This window comes from Meriones unguiculatus, chromosome 1, assembly GCF_030254825.1.
Source record: "Meriones unguiculatus strain TT.TT164.6M chromosome 1, Bangor_MerUng_6.1, whole genome shotgun sequence".
Classification (NCBI taxonomy): Eukaryota; Metazoa; Chordata; class Mammalia; order Rodentia; family Muridae; genus Meriones; species Meriones unguiculatus.
Window position 1 is genome coordinate 197027340 of NC_083349.1, and position 16274 is coordinate 197043613.

General features: G+C 45.7%; 2 protein-coding genes across 8 annotated transcripts in view; both read right to left on the reverse strand.

The window, feature by feature from the left end:
- Positions 1-6289: 6289 nt before the first annotated feature.
- Rplp1 (ribosomal protein lateral stalk subunit P1) lies at positions 6290-7387 on the reverse strand. Its single transcript, XM_021639953.2, has 3 exons — positions 7196-7387; positions 6812-6886; positions 6290-6527 (listed from the first exon to the last, which is right to left on the reverse strand). Exons 1-3 carry the CDS (start codon positions 7265-7267, stop codon positions 6330-6332), a joined length of 345 nt encoding a protein of 114 aa, XP_021495628.1. The 5' UTR covers positions 7268-7387; the 3' UTR covers positions 6290-6329.
- A 3003-nt stretch (positions 7388-10390) lies between these two features.
- Kif23 (kinesin family member 23) overlaps positions 10391-16274 on the reverse strand; it is a 29351-nt gene continuing 23467 nt past the window's right edge. For 4 of the 7 annotated variants that reach the window (XM_021639957.2, XM_021639954.2, XM_060375563.1 and 1 more), the window contains 5 exons: positions 14003-14230; positions 12670-12752; positions 12401-12482; positions 11743-11813; positions 10391-10791 (listed from right to left, as the gene is read on the reverse strand). In XM_021639957.2, coding sequence (XP_021495632.1) covers positions 10776-10791; positions 11743-11813; positions 12401-12482; positions 12670-12752; positions 14003-14230 — 480 coding nt within the window. In that variant the 3' untranslated portion in view covers positions 10391-10775. The remainder of the gene's footprint in view (positions 10792-11742; positions 11814-12400; positions 12483-12669; positions 12753-14002; positions 14231-16274) is intronic. The other 3 variants (XM_021639956.2, XM_060375572.1, XM_060375548.1) reach the window with 1 other exon arrangement.

Here is a 16274-nt window from a genome sequence, read left to right on the forward strand (position 1 = left end):
AGCAGAACCTGTCCTCACGTGATTGTTTCTTTCAAGGAGCCAAAAGGGGCACAGCACACGCCTGAATGCTGTTTGGCTCAGATGCATCCTTGGCTCTCAGACAAGAAACGAATTTGAGTGTATGAACAGGAAAAGCCAAGTGTGTGAAAGTAAACTACCAAGGAGGTAAGATCAAATTCAAGTGCACTTAGCTACGTCTGGAGAGGGTCACAGGTTGACACGTAATCTTGCCTTTTCTTACCAAGGTGTGGGAGCCCCAGCCCCTCAGTCCCTGGTCAAATCCTAGGAGCACCCAGCCGTGTAGCCATTCCCATGACAGGCCACTGTGAGGCAGCACTGAGCCAGCATCCTTACAGATTCATTTCAAATCCAGCGTGCTTGCGATTGTACCGTCATTAATCCTGAAATCCCAGTATTTGACTTTTGAGTTAAAAACACACAAACCAAAAAAGCTCCTGCAAGTTACTTCTCTAATTTGCTTTTTAATAATTTCAAAGTCATTTTTACCATTAATTTGTGTGTATATGAGCTATGTGCAGTGTGACATTTCAAATGCAAATCAGAGGGAAAACTGTGGGGTTATTTCTCTCCTTTCGTTATGTGGATCCCAGGGATCAAACTCTTAACATTAGGTGTGGCAGCAGGTAGCTTTGCCCACTGAGCCATCTTGCTTATTTATTTATTTATCTTTTTTTTTTTTTTTTCTTGAAACAGGGTCTCATTATGTAGACCAGGCTGGCCTCAAACTCTCAGGAGTGAGTCCTTGCCTTCTGGTTTTGAGGCAGAGTCTCTCCTCATTCTGCTGCTTCCCCATGACAGATTAAGAACACTAGAGCACCAATGTGGGCGTATCAAAGGATGGCTGACCTTGGTGATCCTTCCGTTAGACAAGTGTACTAGGTAGTTTTATGTCAACGTGACTTAAGCTAGAGCCATCTTGGGGGGCCACTCAAGAAAATGTTTCCTTAGGCTCCAGCCGTGGGCAAGCTGTAGAGCATGCTCATAATTAGTGATTGATGGGAGGGCCCAGCCCGTGGTGGGTGGTGCTCTCCCTGGGCTGGTGGTCCTGGCTTCTCTAAGAAAGCAGGCTAAGCAAGCCAGGAAGAACAAGCCAGCAGGCAGCACTCCTCCGTGGCGTCTGCATCAGCTCCTGGCCTGGTTGCGCTCCTGACCTGACTGCCTTAGATAATGATGTGATATCGAAGAGTAATCCAAATAAACCCTTTCTTCCCAAGGTGCTTTTGGGCATGTTTCATCACAGCAACAGAAATCCAGACTAAAAGACTGTGTATGTACAATTTTGTTAAACCCTGAAATCACCATTTTTAAACGGTTGCAAATATTTACATGAGCTCACAGAACAGTTCATGAGGCATCCTGGGCAGGTTGGAGCTTACAGGGCACTCTCCTAGAAACTGCAATGTAGAGAGCCTGGATGTCTTGTGGCTGGGGAGGTGGCTCAGGGGCTAAGAGTGCAATCAGCACCTCCAGAGGACCCATGCCAGGTGCTCTGGCCTCCCTCAGCACCCACTTGCATGCATACAAAAACATGTGCTTACACACGTGCACAGAACATTTTCAAGGGAATCATCTTGTTTGTTGGCCAGTATAATGGCTAGTGGTGCTAAGATCAAACCAGAGCCTTCTTTTCTTACTCTAGACAAGAGCTCTACCACTGAGCCACACTTCCAGCCCGAGGAAGCAACATTTATTCAACCTATTGTGTACTTTCTTATTCTGCTTCAAACAATGCTTCCCTGAAAAATTATGAATTTATTCATAGGCTAGATCCCTGAAAACTGAAGATGTGAGTGGCAAAGAAAGGAAGGCTTGTTTTCTTATTTGTTGTTTGTTTGCTTGCTTTGAGACAGGGTTTTTCTGTGTAGCCTCAGCTTTCCTGGAACTCACTTTGTAAGACGAGGCTGGCCTCAAACTCAGAGATCTGCCTGCCTCTGCCTCCCACGTGATGGGGTTAAACCACGACTGCCTGGCAGAAGGCAGACATTTTTAATATTGAGAAAGAGAACCAAAATCATCCCTTCTTCGAAATTGCTAATTACTTTTGGGTCAGGGTCATATGTAATCCCAGACAGTTGGAACACAGAGGCAAGGCTATGAGTCCCAGGCCAGCTTGGGACCCCCGCCTCAAAAACTAAGATGGGTAGAGGGCTACAGCTGGGATACAAGTGAGTGTATAAAATTATTTAAAAATCAAAAAATATTAAAAAAAAACAAAAACAAAAACAAAAAAAAACCTAAGATGGGCCTGGAATGATGGCACATGCCTATAATCCCAGCACTTGGAGAAGCAGAGGAAGGCAGCTCTCTGTGATTTTGAGGACAGTTTGGTCTTAAAAAGAGTTCAGGAAAGTCAGAGTCCAGGGCAGCCAGGGCTACACAGAGAAACCTGGTCTTGAAAGAACAAACACAAGGTGGGGCTGAGGGCCTAACCCAGTGTAGTGTCCTTCCCTCACCTTTGAGGTCGTGGGCTCAGTCTCTCTCTCTCTCTCTCTCTCTCTCTCTCTCTCTCTCTCACACACACACACACACACACACACACACACACACGCAGTATTTGATATTTAAACCAGCCATGCATTTCCTCAGTTTTGTCAGCAAGGTCTAGGAAGCCAGGCATGGTGTCACACACTTCTAATCCCCAAATATGGGAGGCTGAGGCAGGAAATCACCAGGAGTTCACAACCAAACTAGACTATCATCAGTCAGTTTCTTGGCTTCTCTCAGTGTCCCTCCCTTTCTCTCCTCCCCCATCTCTCTTTGTTTATTGTGCATGTTTGTCTATGTGTATATTGAGGACCTGTGGGAGTCGGTCCTCTCCCATTCCACCATGTGGGTCCAGGATTGAATTCAAGTCATCAGGCTTGGCAGCAAGTGCCTTTATTTGATGAACTATCCCACCAGCCCATAGAGACCCTGTCTGAAAAAGAACCAACCCTGGCACCATACTACTAAAAATTCCCTTCAACAGTTGAAGAATCATTTACTCATCCATTAACATTTCCTTCATGCATTCTTCCCAGTGAGGCCTTCTATGTGTCTTCCACTCAGTGGGCAGTGAGTACAACAGGAGCTCCACAGTTGGGCCTGCAGAAGAGCTTAGTGAGTGAAGGGGAAAAGGCAGCCTGCCAGCCTTCACCTTGGATCCATCTCCTTAACTTTCGGTAAGATTCCTACTCAGTTCAGCCAGTATTTCATCTAACACTGTAAGCCTTCCTCTTTAAGGCAGAAGTCACTGTGATAAGACCCTGAGTGGAGCTTGATCAACAGATCATCCATCCCAGCCAGACTTACACAGTCCTGTCCCAGACCCCACGAGCACCTGGAAGTTGGCTAACCCTTCGAGAAAGAGCAGAGCTTGCAGGCAGATCACTCATAGTGAGGCTGTGCCTTCACTTGGGAGCAATCCCCTCAGAATGGAAAACAAACTGCTCCCTCAGAGACAACTGTGGTAACTGCCCAGGAGCTCCACAGAACCATCTTGTGACTGAAGGCTGCTGACAAGCAAGATTTCTCACTCACACACACCCTTCCCTGTGTAATCTCGTGCTTGTTAGCCCTGAAACACAGGGCTGGAACCCTAGATCACCCATTTGCCCCCCAGCAGGACTACGTTGATTAAATTCCTTTCTTGCCTTTACCCCCCAAATCAGGCCTGTGACTCCAGGACATGGGGAAGTAGGTTTGCTCCTCGTTAAAAAGCTGGTTAAACGGGGATCCCTGTAGAATAGGTGGTATGTAGACTGTCTACACCCTCTAAGAAGGTTCTTATCAGTGGCCCGTGGAAGAGCCTAGTAAGCGGCAAAATGGACTGTTCTCTGTCCATTTGCTTTTAACAGCATCCCAGAGACCTTAGCTTGACATAAGAACCCAAAGTTCAGCAGAGCACAGTCATGTGGAGCACAGCTGCCATGCCAGACACTGGCAAGTCTGAGGGTTTCTGGCAGGTCCCAGCCAGCCTAAGCTACTTGAACAGAGGACACTGATTCAAAAATTTAGAAAAAAAAAATGTATAAGCATCTTCTGTGTTCTCTGGGCTGTAGCAACCAAATGCACTTGCCCATGGTGCCTGGGCAGGGCTACAGAGTGTGGCTATCACCCAGACACGCCCCCAAAACCCGGCCAAAGGCCCCAGGGTACTATCGCTCCACACCCCAAAGCACAAACCGGCTCATTATTTCCGGTTTAGATGTGTCCTATCCCGGTCCCACTGCCTAATGAAAATGTGCACATCTCATTTTATGAAAAGACCTTTGTTTTTGTCTTTTGGTTTTTCTATACAGGGCTTCTCAACCAGCACAGGGCCAGGAGGCGCATATTCACCTCAGCCAGCCAACTATACTGAGCTTCAAGATTCGACATCCGGTGAATCTTCTCCCAAATCCTGGTGCAGTGCTCTGGAGCCCCGAATCCCAAAGGAAGTCTGTGGGTGCCCAGGTGTCTCCAGCATCTCCTAGGGAATCTTCCCAGACGCCTCCTGGGCGATAGGCTGGATACCTCTTGTTAGAGCGGCTGAGTGTTGGAGGAAGAGTTGTTAAGGCCAGATTTACACCAGCCTAAGGGCTGCGACCTGTCTCCACAGTTGACAGCTACTTTCAGACAAGGCCAGACAGGATTCTCTGCCGCTTCTTACTATTAAGAATATTTGGTGCATTTGGGGCTTGGGTCCGTTATAGCTGGTAGGCTCATTCTCTTCAGGCCAGCACGAGAGCCGTGGCCAGTACACAGTGCATGCAGTTAATCCAGCCTAGGTGGGCCTCCTGAATTTGGCTTGGGGGGCTGTTTTGGTTTTAGTTTCCTGACAAACCCAGTAGTTGGTTATCATCCACATTGACTTTAGCTCGACATGCTAATACAGGTTACCTATAGAGCCTGTATGATAAATCCTCAAATATTTCAAATGGAAATGCTCTGTAACAGTTCTTGCGCCTTTGAGCCTAATGGCATCAAAAATCTTGAGTCCCCATCTCCAGATCTCCCATGGATATTATTCTGGTCACAACCCTCTTGACAGCAGGAGCCCCTAAACCAGCAGCAGGGAAAAGGCCAAACTGAGTCCTGCCTCAGTTCCAGATTATGGAGTCACACCCATTTAAGGGTAAGGTGGCTATGACCCATAGGCTGGCCCATCCTCTACCCAAGAGCTTCAGTGCTAGGGTGCATTGACTAGCTCAGGTCCCTCACCATGCCAGGGAACAGCCTATCACCGGGGGAAATTTAGATCTGGTTACTGGACATGCTCCTTTATGTAAACATGTGTATAGATATGTTTGCCACAATAATTGTGGTCAGGGGACAGCTTTAGTCAGGTCTCTACCGACCTTTACGGAGTCCGAACCAGGCTTGCCTGCTATCTCCTCTCCTAGGTGATACCAGCCTGGTCTACATAATATGTAAAGGCTACACAGTAAGACCATGCCTCAAAATCAGAGCTCCCCACCCAAAGGTTACCTAGGGAAGGCACTGTTCCATCAAGAGGGTACCTAGCAAGTACCAAGAATCAGAATAAAACCAGACCTTCACCTTAATTGGTCATTATAACCCCCAAAATTATGCCCTGGCATGTTGTGTCCGTTATCTGACTTGGGAGCATGCTACAGGATTTTAGCCCAGGGCCAAACATATTAGGCAAGCATTCTTATCACTGAGCTGTACCATAGTTCTTAGTTTCATTACAGCTAAAACCATACAAGTCTAAAAGAGCTGTGTTTCCCCAAACAAAATTATCAAGGTTTGCTTGCACAAGCTGTTTGTGACTTATCAGAAAAATCAAGGCTTGTTATTCAATCTGGCCTTGAACCCATCCCTGCATCACTAAGGCAAAAGGGTACCAGTTACTCTCACCTATGAATTGTTAGTCTCCACATTAACTTGCAGTTACAAACACCAGACCTCCTTGCTGCATGCCATTAGTCCCAGCACATGGGAGACAGAAGCAGGACAGGACTGTTAAGAGAAACTCAAAGGGTTAACTTTTCCACACCTTTAAGGGATTCTAGCTCTCAGAGCTCCCTTCAAGTGGACTGGTAGGCTCTCCTACCTTTCTAGGTAGATGCTACCACCCAAACCAACCTGTCAGTACTATAAGCACTTACAGGGCTTGTTCGTTTCCAAATGGCTATCACTAAACAGGAACTATGAACCAAATAGTCTCTGGGCCTTATTTCTCAGACAAGCAACTCATGCTGGCTTTGAACTCAAAGGTCCTATCCTGACATTTTTGAGACATAACTTTTTGAAGCCTGTTGCATACAACCAAGACCAGTCCACCTACAGGTTCAGCTTTTTTATTGGACATGTTAACAAGAGGTTTAGTCAAAAAGACCGAAGCCCATGTCATCATCAGACTCTTCAGATTCTTCCTTCTTCGCTTCCACTTTCTTCTCCTCAGCTGGGGCAGCAGCAGTGGCTGGGGCAGGACCTCCTGCCGGTGCAGCTCCAGCTGCTGGAGCTGGCCCACCAGCCCCTACATTGCAGATGAGGCTCCCAATGTTGACATTGGCCAGGGCCTGCAACACAGGAATAGCTAGGTTAATGGCTTTTATTCCAGCCCCTTCACGATCCAATGACAATGTTCAACACTTCACCCTTGAGACCAGACCAACACACACATCTACAGCCTATCGATAACTGGTCCGGTATTTGGTAGAGATAAACTAATTTTCCCCCATAAATGGAAAAACTGTTCTAAATCCGGGCTTGACATAAATGCTACTCTAGTAAGTAGCAACTACGACACAAAATTCAAGAGGGGCGGTGGAAATGGCGTTGCAGCAGGGCTAACTCAACTTACCTTTGCAAACAAGCCAGGCCAGAATGGTTCAACGTTGACGCCGGCTGCTTTGATGAGGGCATTGATCTTATCCTCCTGGAACACAAACGCCAAGCCGTCAGAGCGCTCAGAATGCGGTTAGTACCAAGTCGCTTACAGAGGTATGTTGCAAGTTTGGTCTAAGCGCAGCCTCATGAAGACATCGGCCACGTTTCAGTCTCGGCGGCTGGTGGATTGCCTCGGAAGCCTGACCCGACCGCCGCAAGCGCGCTCGAGACCGCGCGGGCAGGAGCCAGCGCAGGCGTGCAAAGGGCCCCCGAGCTCTCGAGTTTCCGGGCGGCGAAGTGAGCCAGCCGAGCGCCCGGGCCCGCGCACACACGTGGCCGCCCGCCGCGGCTCACTTACCGTGACCGTCACCTCGTCGTCGTGAAGAATGAGGGCGGAGTAGATGCAGGCGAGCTCGGAGACTGAGGCCATGTTGCGGTTGCCGGAACGGTGCTAGTCGCCGGAAGAAGTGAGGGACTCACCCCAACGCGGCCTTAGCTCCCTCGGAAGGACCGAGCACCTTGGCGGCAGCGGAGGAAAAGGCCGCGCGCGCCTGCGCGAACCCACTTATGGGGCCGCGCCGACCAATCGACGGTCGGCTCCGGGCGGAAGGGGCAGGGCCAAGAGAGGCGGCGCCTGAGGAAAGCAGTTCCGGGTCGCGCTTCCGGCTTCCGGTTTGACGGCCTAGGGACGTTGGGAGTGCTAAAGGTCCAGGCTGAGCAAGCAAGGGGAGCGTCAGCTGGGGAGACGCGCCGCTTCTGTCCTGTGTGAACTGCCGGGGCCGCCCCCGCAGCTCGGCGCGCTGAGAGTCGCTAGCCCCGGCGGTCACGTGGTAGCCTCCGCCCAGCGGCGCGCGCCAGGCCCGGTCTCGCTGATGAAGTGCTTGAAGACCTGAGGGGTTTGGAGCTTACACCGGACAGTTCACTCCAAGAATACTCAAAAGTAGTTCATTAAGAAGGCACGGAGGAAGCCAGGCGTGGTGGCGCACGCCTTTAATCCCAGCACTCGGGAGGCAGAGGCAGGTGGATCGCCTGGGCCAAAAAGCGAGTCTAGGACAGCCAAAGCTACACAGAGAAAACCTGTCTCCAAAGACAGAAAGAGAGAAAGGAAGAAGGGGGCTGGAGAGGTGGTTCAGAAGTTAAGAGCACTGACTGCTCCTCCAGAGGTCCTGAGTTCAATTCCCAGCAACCACACGGTGGCTCACAACCATCTGTAATGAGATCTGGTGCCCTCTGCTGGCATGCAGGTGTACATGCAGACACAACAGTGTATACAAAATAAATAAATTTAAAAGAAAAAGGAAGAAGGGAGGGAGGGAGGCAGGCACACAGAGCCAGGCGCAGTGGCTTAAGCAGGCTGATCTCTGAGAAACCCTGTCTCATGGAGGGAAGAGTTAAAAAAAAAAAAAATGCACAGAGGCTGCTAGAGATGGCTCAGAAGCTAAGCCATCTTGCTGCTCTTCCATTAGACCCAACTTTGATTCTGGCACCCCCCACCCCAAACTGCCTCACATTTTAGTTGCAGGGCGTCCGATCCTGCAGACATCAGCAGACATGCGCCACAGAAAGAAGTAGGAGGCCACATGATAAAATTCGGCAACTAATCATATAGACGCCTAGAAAACTAGGAGAATAATTTTCATAACCTGATAAGGGTATTGAGCAGACATATAAGGCAAGTATCGATAGAAAAACTTTTTGAACATTCTTTGAAAGTGGGGTAGAAGCCCGTAGCACTCGGAAGGCAGAAGCAGGTTGATCTCTGATTTAGAGACTTTGGTCTAAAAAGGGAGTTCCAGACAGCCAGAGAAAAAAGAAAATGGAGCACAAACACGAATGTCTACCTTTGCTTCTCAGTACACAGTAGTTTATCTTTAGCAATAGAAACCCCAAGACAATGCTCATACATGCAGTCAACTTACAAAATACAAACACGCTTCAGGTTGGGGTGCAGCTCAGTTGTAGAGCTCCTGGACAGCTTGTGTAGAGGTGACCTTGGATTCCAGTGTTAGGAAAGTGAAACCAGAACCTCATGCATACTAGGTTAACTAGTTGCCTTAAAACTCTCATCTCGGCACCACAAACAAGTTATGAAATAGTTATGAAGAGGAACCTAAATAAAGCCATATAGTTTTCACAGATAAGACTTTAAAAATGGTTAAGTCTCCAAATTATATAGTTCCAATCAAATTTTTATTTCTCTCAATAGACTTTGACAAGGTGGTCCCAAATCTATAAACAGACAGGGTGTGACATACCCCAGCTGGCCTTGAACTTGAACTAGCTGAGGATAACCTGGAGAGTAGGATTTTTCCTGCCCCCCCGGGACTGATTTTACTTGTGGTGCACTGCTACACTCAGTTCATGAGTGCTAGGGACCTAACCCAGGGCCTGCTGTACCCTGTGCAAGCACTACACCCACTAACTACATCTGAGGCCCCTTAAAGTCACTTTGAGACATGACCTTACTAGACAACCCAGGCTCCGTCTGAAAGATGCTGTCCAGGCTGACCTTGAATTTATGTTAATCCTTGTCTGCCGAGTGATGGGATTAGAGGCTTGCACCAACACACCTGGCCCTTGACAATTTCTACTTAGGTGTACAGACCAGACAGAGACCCAGGCAGTACACTGAGAGCTGCTGAGAACTTGATAATGTCAGTAGAATGTAGAGATCCAAGGAGAGGAGAGTGGAAAACAAAGCTCTGGCCACGGATGGGTGGGCCTGGAATTAATCACTAGCATCACAAATAAATGTGCCATAGAATAGAAAAGTCACAGGCAGGGAGATTCAAAGTTGCAAGGAATATGCGAAGTCCTACATACCCAAAAACTTACTAGTTTATTGCAAAGATTCTTATATTTTGGAGAAACCAAACTCAACACTTACAATCTGGAAATACTCATTAAATCAACAAAATCCCATTTCATGTCGGTCAATTCATACAAGGTATCTCTGACACCAAGAAAAGAAGATGGGGACTGAAGAATTGTTAGTGACAGTGGTAAACTGGAAAAAGAAATTTGCAAAAATCTGTTAAAGCTAGCTGGTATGCAGTCTCCACCTTCAGAGGGGTGAGGGGACGATGTGCAAGGCTATTCTCCTCAGTGTAAGGAAAACTGCACTGGAGGGGACAGGAAGAACTTCAGAGATCTTGCTGTCATCTTGAGATGTGTCATCTCAGAATGCCATAACAGAACACACTGAAAATGAAATCCCGCTACACCCAGCTCCACCGGAGGCTTTGACTTTGAGCACCTTCCTTCCCAGAATGCTTCCAACCAACCAAAACTAGCCATTAGGAGCTAAGAAGCGTGCAGCAAAGCTAATGTATAAAGATGGTAGTTGTGATGTCGGGCTTGGCTCCTGGAAGCAGACTCTGGGGTCTATGAGCAGCATCTCAGACTGTTTTGTACCCTATAAAGGCAACCTCATTCACACCCAGGTTTCTTTCTATTCTCCAGTGCTCTCTTTTCTTGGAACTCCCAAGCACTGAGGACCAGATACATAGACCACTGCAGTGGAAGCACGCTGAGGGAATGGGCACCACACAACTTTGCACTTCTTAATCCTTTTTATTTTGATTCTCATGGCACAAATAAAGGTGAGAAAGTGAATATATACACACAGGATTCTAAATACCTTCCTAAAATGGTTTTACCATTGGCTAGTCACCATCTTTATTTTGAAATTCTTAATTGTTAAATATATCTAAAGTGCATTTTTTTGCGGCTAATCAATAGCAGCATTTGTTTGTTTTTTATATATATATAAAACCTTACAAAATATTCAAACGAGTTTTAGACAAGTCACAATACAAAAAAAACAAACAATGTGATCTAGATACATTCTTCTGCAGGATGACTCAGACACTGCGTGTAGCACAGCTCTGGAGAAATCACCAATATAAAAATATTCTTCTCCTCCCAGGGCTGTCAGTTCAAGGCTTCTTGCGCCTAAAACAAACAAACAAACAAACAAACAAAAACCCCTCAGCATTTAATATTGAATTTTGCACTTAGCAACAGTCATGACAAATGACTCTTTAGAAACATTGTGAGAATTCCTTTTATCACAAGAAAATTTAAGTCCTTGGAGCAAGTGAGTAACTTACAGATTACAACAGGAGGTAGCTCCTCCTGTTGTGAGCCTACTGCAGCCACCTTCCAAACTGCAAAAGGAACTAACCCAAGGTCAAAATGTAGAAAAAGAGATGTGAGAAGACTGATAGTATATGAAGTATGGAAGACATAGGCTGACTCCCGCATGTGGGTTTAAGAGAAGAGCACATGGCGTGCTTCTTTCAACGTGAACTCTGGCATTTAGCGTTACCTATCTATAGAACATATACCAGTGGTCAGGCGTAGTGGCACTGGAGAGGGGAATCCATGAGTTTGAGGCCAGCCTGGTCTATAGAACAAGTTCAAGTCCAAGACATCCAGGGCTATTACACAGAAAAACTGTCTTGAAAAAACAAAACAAAAACAAACAAAAAGTACCGCAATACCAAGAGCATGAGATTCATTAGTTAAGAGTAAGGCATCTTACAGAAATGCAAAGAAATCAGAGACCTCAGCCTTGAGCAAAGCCTTGTCTGTGGTTCCAAAAACAGCTAGTATTTAACATATGTTGTGTATCTATGCCTAGTCATATTTCATAGAAAGACACACCCCTCTTCACCTCTTTCCAGATGTTCTCAGCTCAGCCTGTAGGCAATTTATAAATGACACAGTATGAAGAAGAGCCACCAATCTGCTGACACCTCTTCCAGCAGCTCTTCCAGCACTCTGGAGAGCTCAGCACTGCAGAGGCCAAGCACAGACTGCCACCAGGGCCCAGGGAAAGGCAGAGAGTGAGGGAAAGCCGGGGCAAGAGGGAGGACACAGCAGAGCTGGCACAGTGCTCACTTGGGTTGTGCATGGTGCTCATATCCGGGTCCCAGCTGAGATCCTGCTCTCATCTCAACAGCAACGGAACACTAGAGAAAAGTGACAGGAGAGGGAAAAGTCAGCTCCCAACGATCCAGAAGCGTACTTCCATTTAGATGGGCTCTACTGCGATGAAATCCAACACTGTTCTAGTACAGCGAAGACACCTAGGTTTAACCACTAGTCACACACTTACAATCCAGTTCTGCATAGGCAACAAGAGCAAGAAGGGCCTGGGAGATTGATTAGCCAGGTATCTTTTCGTTTTAGATAAGAAGAGAGGGGCGTCTTGAAGAAGCTGGTAGCCAGGGCCTTGCCCAATTCTTCCCCTTCAGAGCCTTTCCTCAGGAGCAGTAGTCACACGGAGCACTGGGCGCTGCTGTGGGTTAGTCCATCTGCTAGTATTCTCGTTGGTCTGGAGCAATACTCACCCCACTCTTGAGCCCTGCCCCCACCCGCACACAGAGGAGCTCTAGTAAAGACCAGACCTAAAGAAATGCAAGTGGCCTACCAGAATGTTAGTTACAGGCCTCCAGGCTGCACGGGCAGTATGTGTTCCTGCCTCAGCACCTTCAAAGAGCATGAAGTGCCTCAGCACTATGCAGCTAATTTTAGCAAGCAAGAATTTTACCCCTACCCTTGTTTCTACATCGGTCCATTCAGACTCTGTACCATCTGGTTGGGCAGGTGCTACTGTGGACGATCTTCGTTTTCGACTACTGAAAAAGGGGAAACATGATGCAACAATCATTTTTGCATCTAAGAAGAATGAAAAACATTAGCTATGAGGGAAAGCCACCTATACCCCTGCGGAGAATTAATGACAAACCTCAAAGTCTATTCAGTTCCTAAGAACAAGAGGCTAAGAAACGGCCCTTTAAAGAGCTATTTGTGCCCAATACTTACCCAGTCGGCGATTCCTGTTTTAAAGTCTCAATATCAGTAAACTGTACAGATTGTCCACCACCTCTTGTCTTATAAACATCACCCTAAATCCAAGAGAGAAAGTCACTATTAGACTTGGTATATCCAAATGATAGACAAACCTATCTGAAACTGATCCCAAACTCTCACCCATAAACCCAAAAGACCCTCGGCTGCTAAAACTACTGATCAAACCCTTCAGAAACTTCAGTCCACTTCTCACTAACAGGAGAGGTCCAGCACAGATAACCAGTAACATGGATGGCTGCAGGGAAAAATATTTAATTGCACCTATTATTTAAAAGCTAAACTGCACCAAGGCTCAATTAACTGAGCAGAGGCAGCTCCTCTCTTAAGGTGCTGCTGCTTTCTGGTGTCAGTGGTCTTAATTATAACTGTCCTCACGACTTCAAATGACTCCCCACCTCAGCACTGTCTTTTTATTCTATATTCCTGACTTTTTCTACTGGCTATATAAGTTTAAAAAAAAAAAAAAAATCGTCTATAGGCAGGAAAGTCTCTTCTTTCCAAGTAAGATTTTTTAGTAGCCCAATACTAAGTAATGTCCTCAGTCAAATTTTATTCATTTGTTTATTTATTTTGAGACTAAAGCCCTCCTGCATGTGCCACCATGCCTGACCACAGGACAAGTTTTAATGCAAACATTTTATCTCGAAATGACAGCAAAGTAAGAGATGGTTGTTTAGGTGGGTTTTGTTTTGTTTTGTTTTGTTTTTTTTAATGCTATCTGATTTTGAAGACACTTACATGCTCTAGCACTGCCTCAAACTTGTGGCCCACCTGACTTGGCCTCCCAGGTGCTAGGGTTCAAGTAGATTGTCAATATGGTTCTGGGTTTACTTTTGAAATATAAGTTTTAGCTAAAACCTTAGTACTTTAGTAACTGGAGTACATCATGGATCTGGAGTACACTAAGAAACCCAAGACTCAGGGGCTAGAAAGCTAGCTTAGTGGTTTAGAGTACTAACTAATTTTCCAGAGGACCCTGGTTCAAGTCCCAGAATCCACACTTCAGTTTACAACTGTCTGTAACTCACACATGTGGTGCACAGATATATATGCAGGTAAAGCACATAAAATAGTAAGTCAATAGAAAAGGAAAGAAAAATGAAATCCAAGACCCTAAGCCTATTTAAGCAGATCTGGGCTCAACAGATTCACAAACTAAGTAATAACATTAACTTTCTGCTAAAACAAAAGTTTCACCCAACACCCATTTATGTCCTAGATCTCTTCAAGGGATAGCAGGGTGAACGTCTCTCATGGGTGTTCTTTTGTGAAGACTTGTCTTTACCTTAATGACTTTGGTCTGAATCTCCCCATCGGATGCTAGTTCCTGGTGGGTCAGCATGTACTTCTCACACTTAGCTAGCGCCTTTTCATTTGCAACAGACACTGTGATGGCGTGAGGGACATGTGGCTGCATGACTGTCTCAGTTTGCACGTTAGAGGCAGGCTTATGATCTACCCATCTGCTCCCTGCAGAGCGGGACCTTCTGTGTCGTACAGGAATTGGTGTGTTCTGATCAGGTTGGAAGAAGAGGAATTGAGAAACAAGCACAACCCAGGATTACTTTGAGAACCATTAGAAGTGCAGCAGTTTATAACCCAAATTCACAACAACAGAAGTCACAGCTGTCCAAGCTAAACACGGACACCATTAGTGTTCTCTCAGCCAAACAGAACCAAAAGGCATCTTTGGACAACAATGTGTACGAGATAGTCTGTGTGTGGGCTTCCATGTCAACACAGGGCTAAGGATAACAACTGTGGTGACTCTAGATGTTCCTGTTTATAGCTAGTTCAGGATAAATAATCCATTTTGCATTCGTGATCAAAAACCAATTATTATGCCTGCTTTGCGAAGTAATACATAGATTAGGCAGCTCTGTTAAAAGTATCAGCAAGATCAATACAACACTTAAGTAGTCTTAGGCACCTACATAGAAAAAAACCCTCATATACAGCCAGACTAAAAAACAGTGCAAACTGTTGAAGCTCTGGCTTACAAAAAACCTGAAGAACACAGGTGTACAGGAACATCACTTGCATCATGCCTAAACAGTTTTAAGTACTTCTCAGCACTTGTAGTAAAGATTTTTTTGTATTTCAAAACACAATTCCACAAAAGCTTCAAATATACCATTTCTTTCTCCATTCTTCTTAAAAGCTTCAAGAATCAAAGACTATAGTATGAATTCAGCTTGTATTATACAATAAAAACTGCTTGGTTTCCAGTCAAATGCCATGTGTGCCAAGTTAAACAGCACGTTTAACTTAAGAAAATGTATTTCATGTGCATGATAAAGTAGTATAAGCAACTTAAGCATCTCCTATTTATAAATCTGAAAGTAAATGACAGTCTGCAGGCAGAGTCCTTCCAAGCTAACCAAATAAGGATTCTGATTCAGTTGCTCAGTTACAGGAAACCAGCCCAAGGACAGACAGCTCAAGTGACAACCCTACAGTCACCACAACTTGCCACAAAGACACTGAGCTTCTGTACAGACAGGAAACCTTCCATTCTAAAAATGGTCTGATTGATGTTGAATAAGAAAACCTAGCCTCTCAGGCTCTAGCACTTGGCAGAAGAGCTCCCTTGAACACATTTACAGCACAATACATTCAAACAAAACTTTGAAAGGGGACAGACTGCAGAGAATCTACTAGCAGTCATGACCCAAGTATTCTGAAATTCTTTCCACACAAAAATGTAAAACTCAGTCCACTTGATCACTTGTGACCAATGACCATGGACACATACTAGTCCTGTGGGAACTTTTCTGCTGCACTTCTAAAGAGATCCAATCTCAAGAAAGTTGAAGTCCATGTCTTTAGCACATCCTCCTAACTATCTCACAGCCCAAACTGGGCATTTCCTTCCTGCTGGCCAGGGGGAAACAGACCAGCCAGCAGTTTTGTATCTGACCTTCACAGAGAGGAGGATTTACTAGAGTTGATCAGAGACCATTCACCAGCTTCTGCTCACTAAAAGGCTCAAAGTAACATCTGCTAAGAATGAATTTGAGACTTTAGAATTTGTCTGTTACCTCTGAGATCCCTGGAACTGGTCACCATTATTAGCAATCAGATAGCAGGCATTCATCAACATTCCAAATCAGCTCAGATCTTAGGCAAGAATTTACTGCCAAACTATTTTACTTAGAACAATAATTTTAAAAGAGCAGCTAAGATTTTATTAAATATATAGTTCACAGTATTAGTGTGATGATTTATTCAAAATCGAAGGAAATTTTATCTAATATTGAGGAAAACCTGAACTGGTTTGTTTCAGCACCGTTGAACGAGGTGGAAGCAAATTTGGTGTTAAAGGTCTGTGAATGCCACATGCAGCACATGCATCTGAAGAGCAGCATGGGAGGAAGGAAAGGCCACTGGGACAGGCAGGACAGAGAGGGGCCATCTCCTCGGGAAATGCGGACTTCCTTCAATGTGGTAGACTGTTTACACAGGAAAACGGAACGCACAGCATAAAATCTATGGCTTACTTTAGAATGCATCATAAGAGGAAAGACTTGCATAAAACAACAATGAACCTGACAATG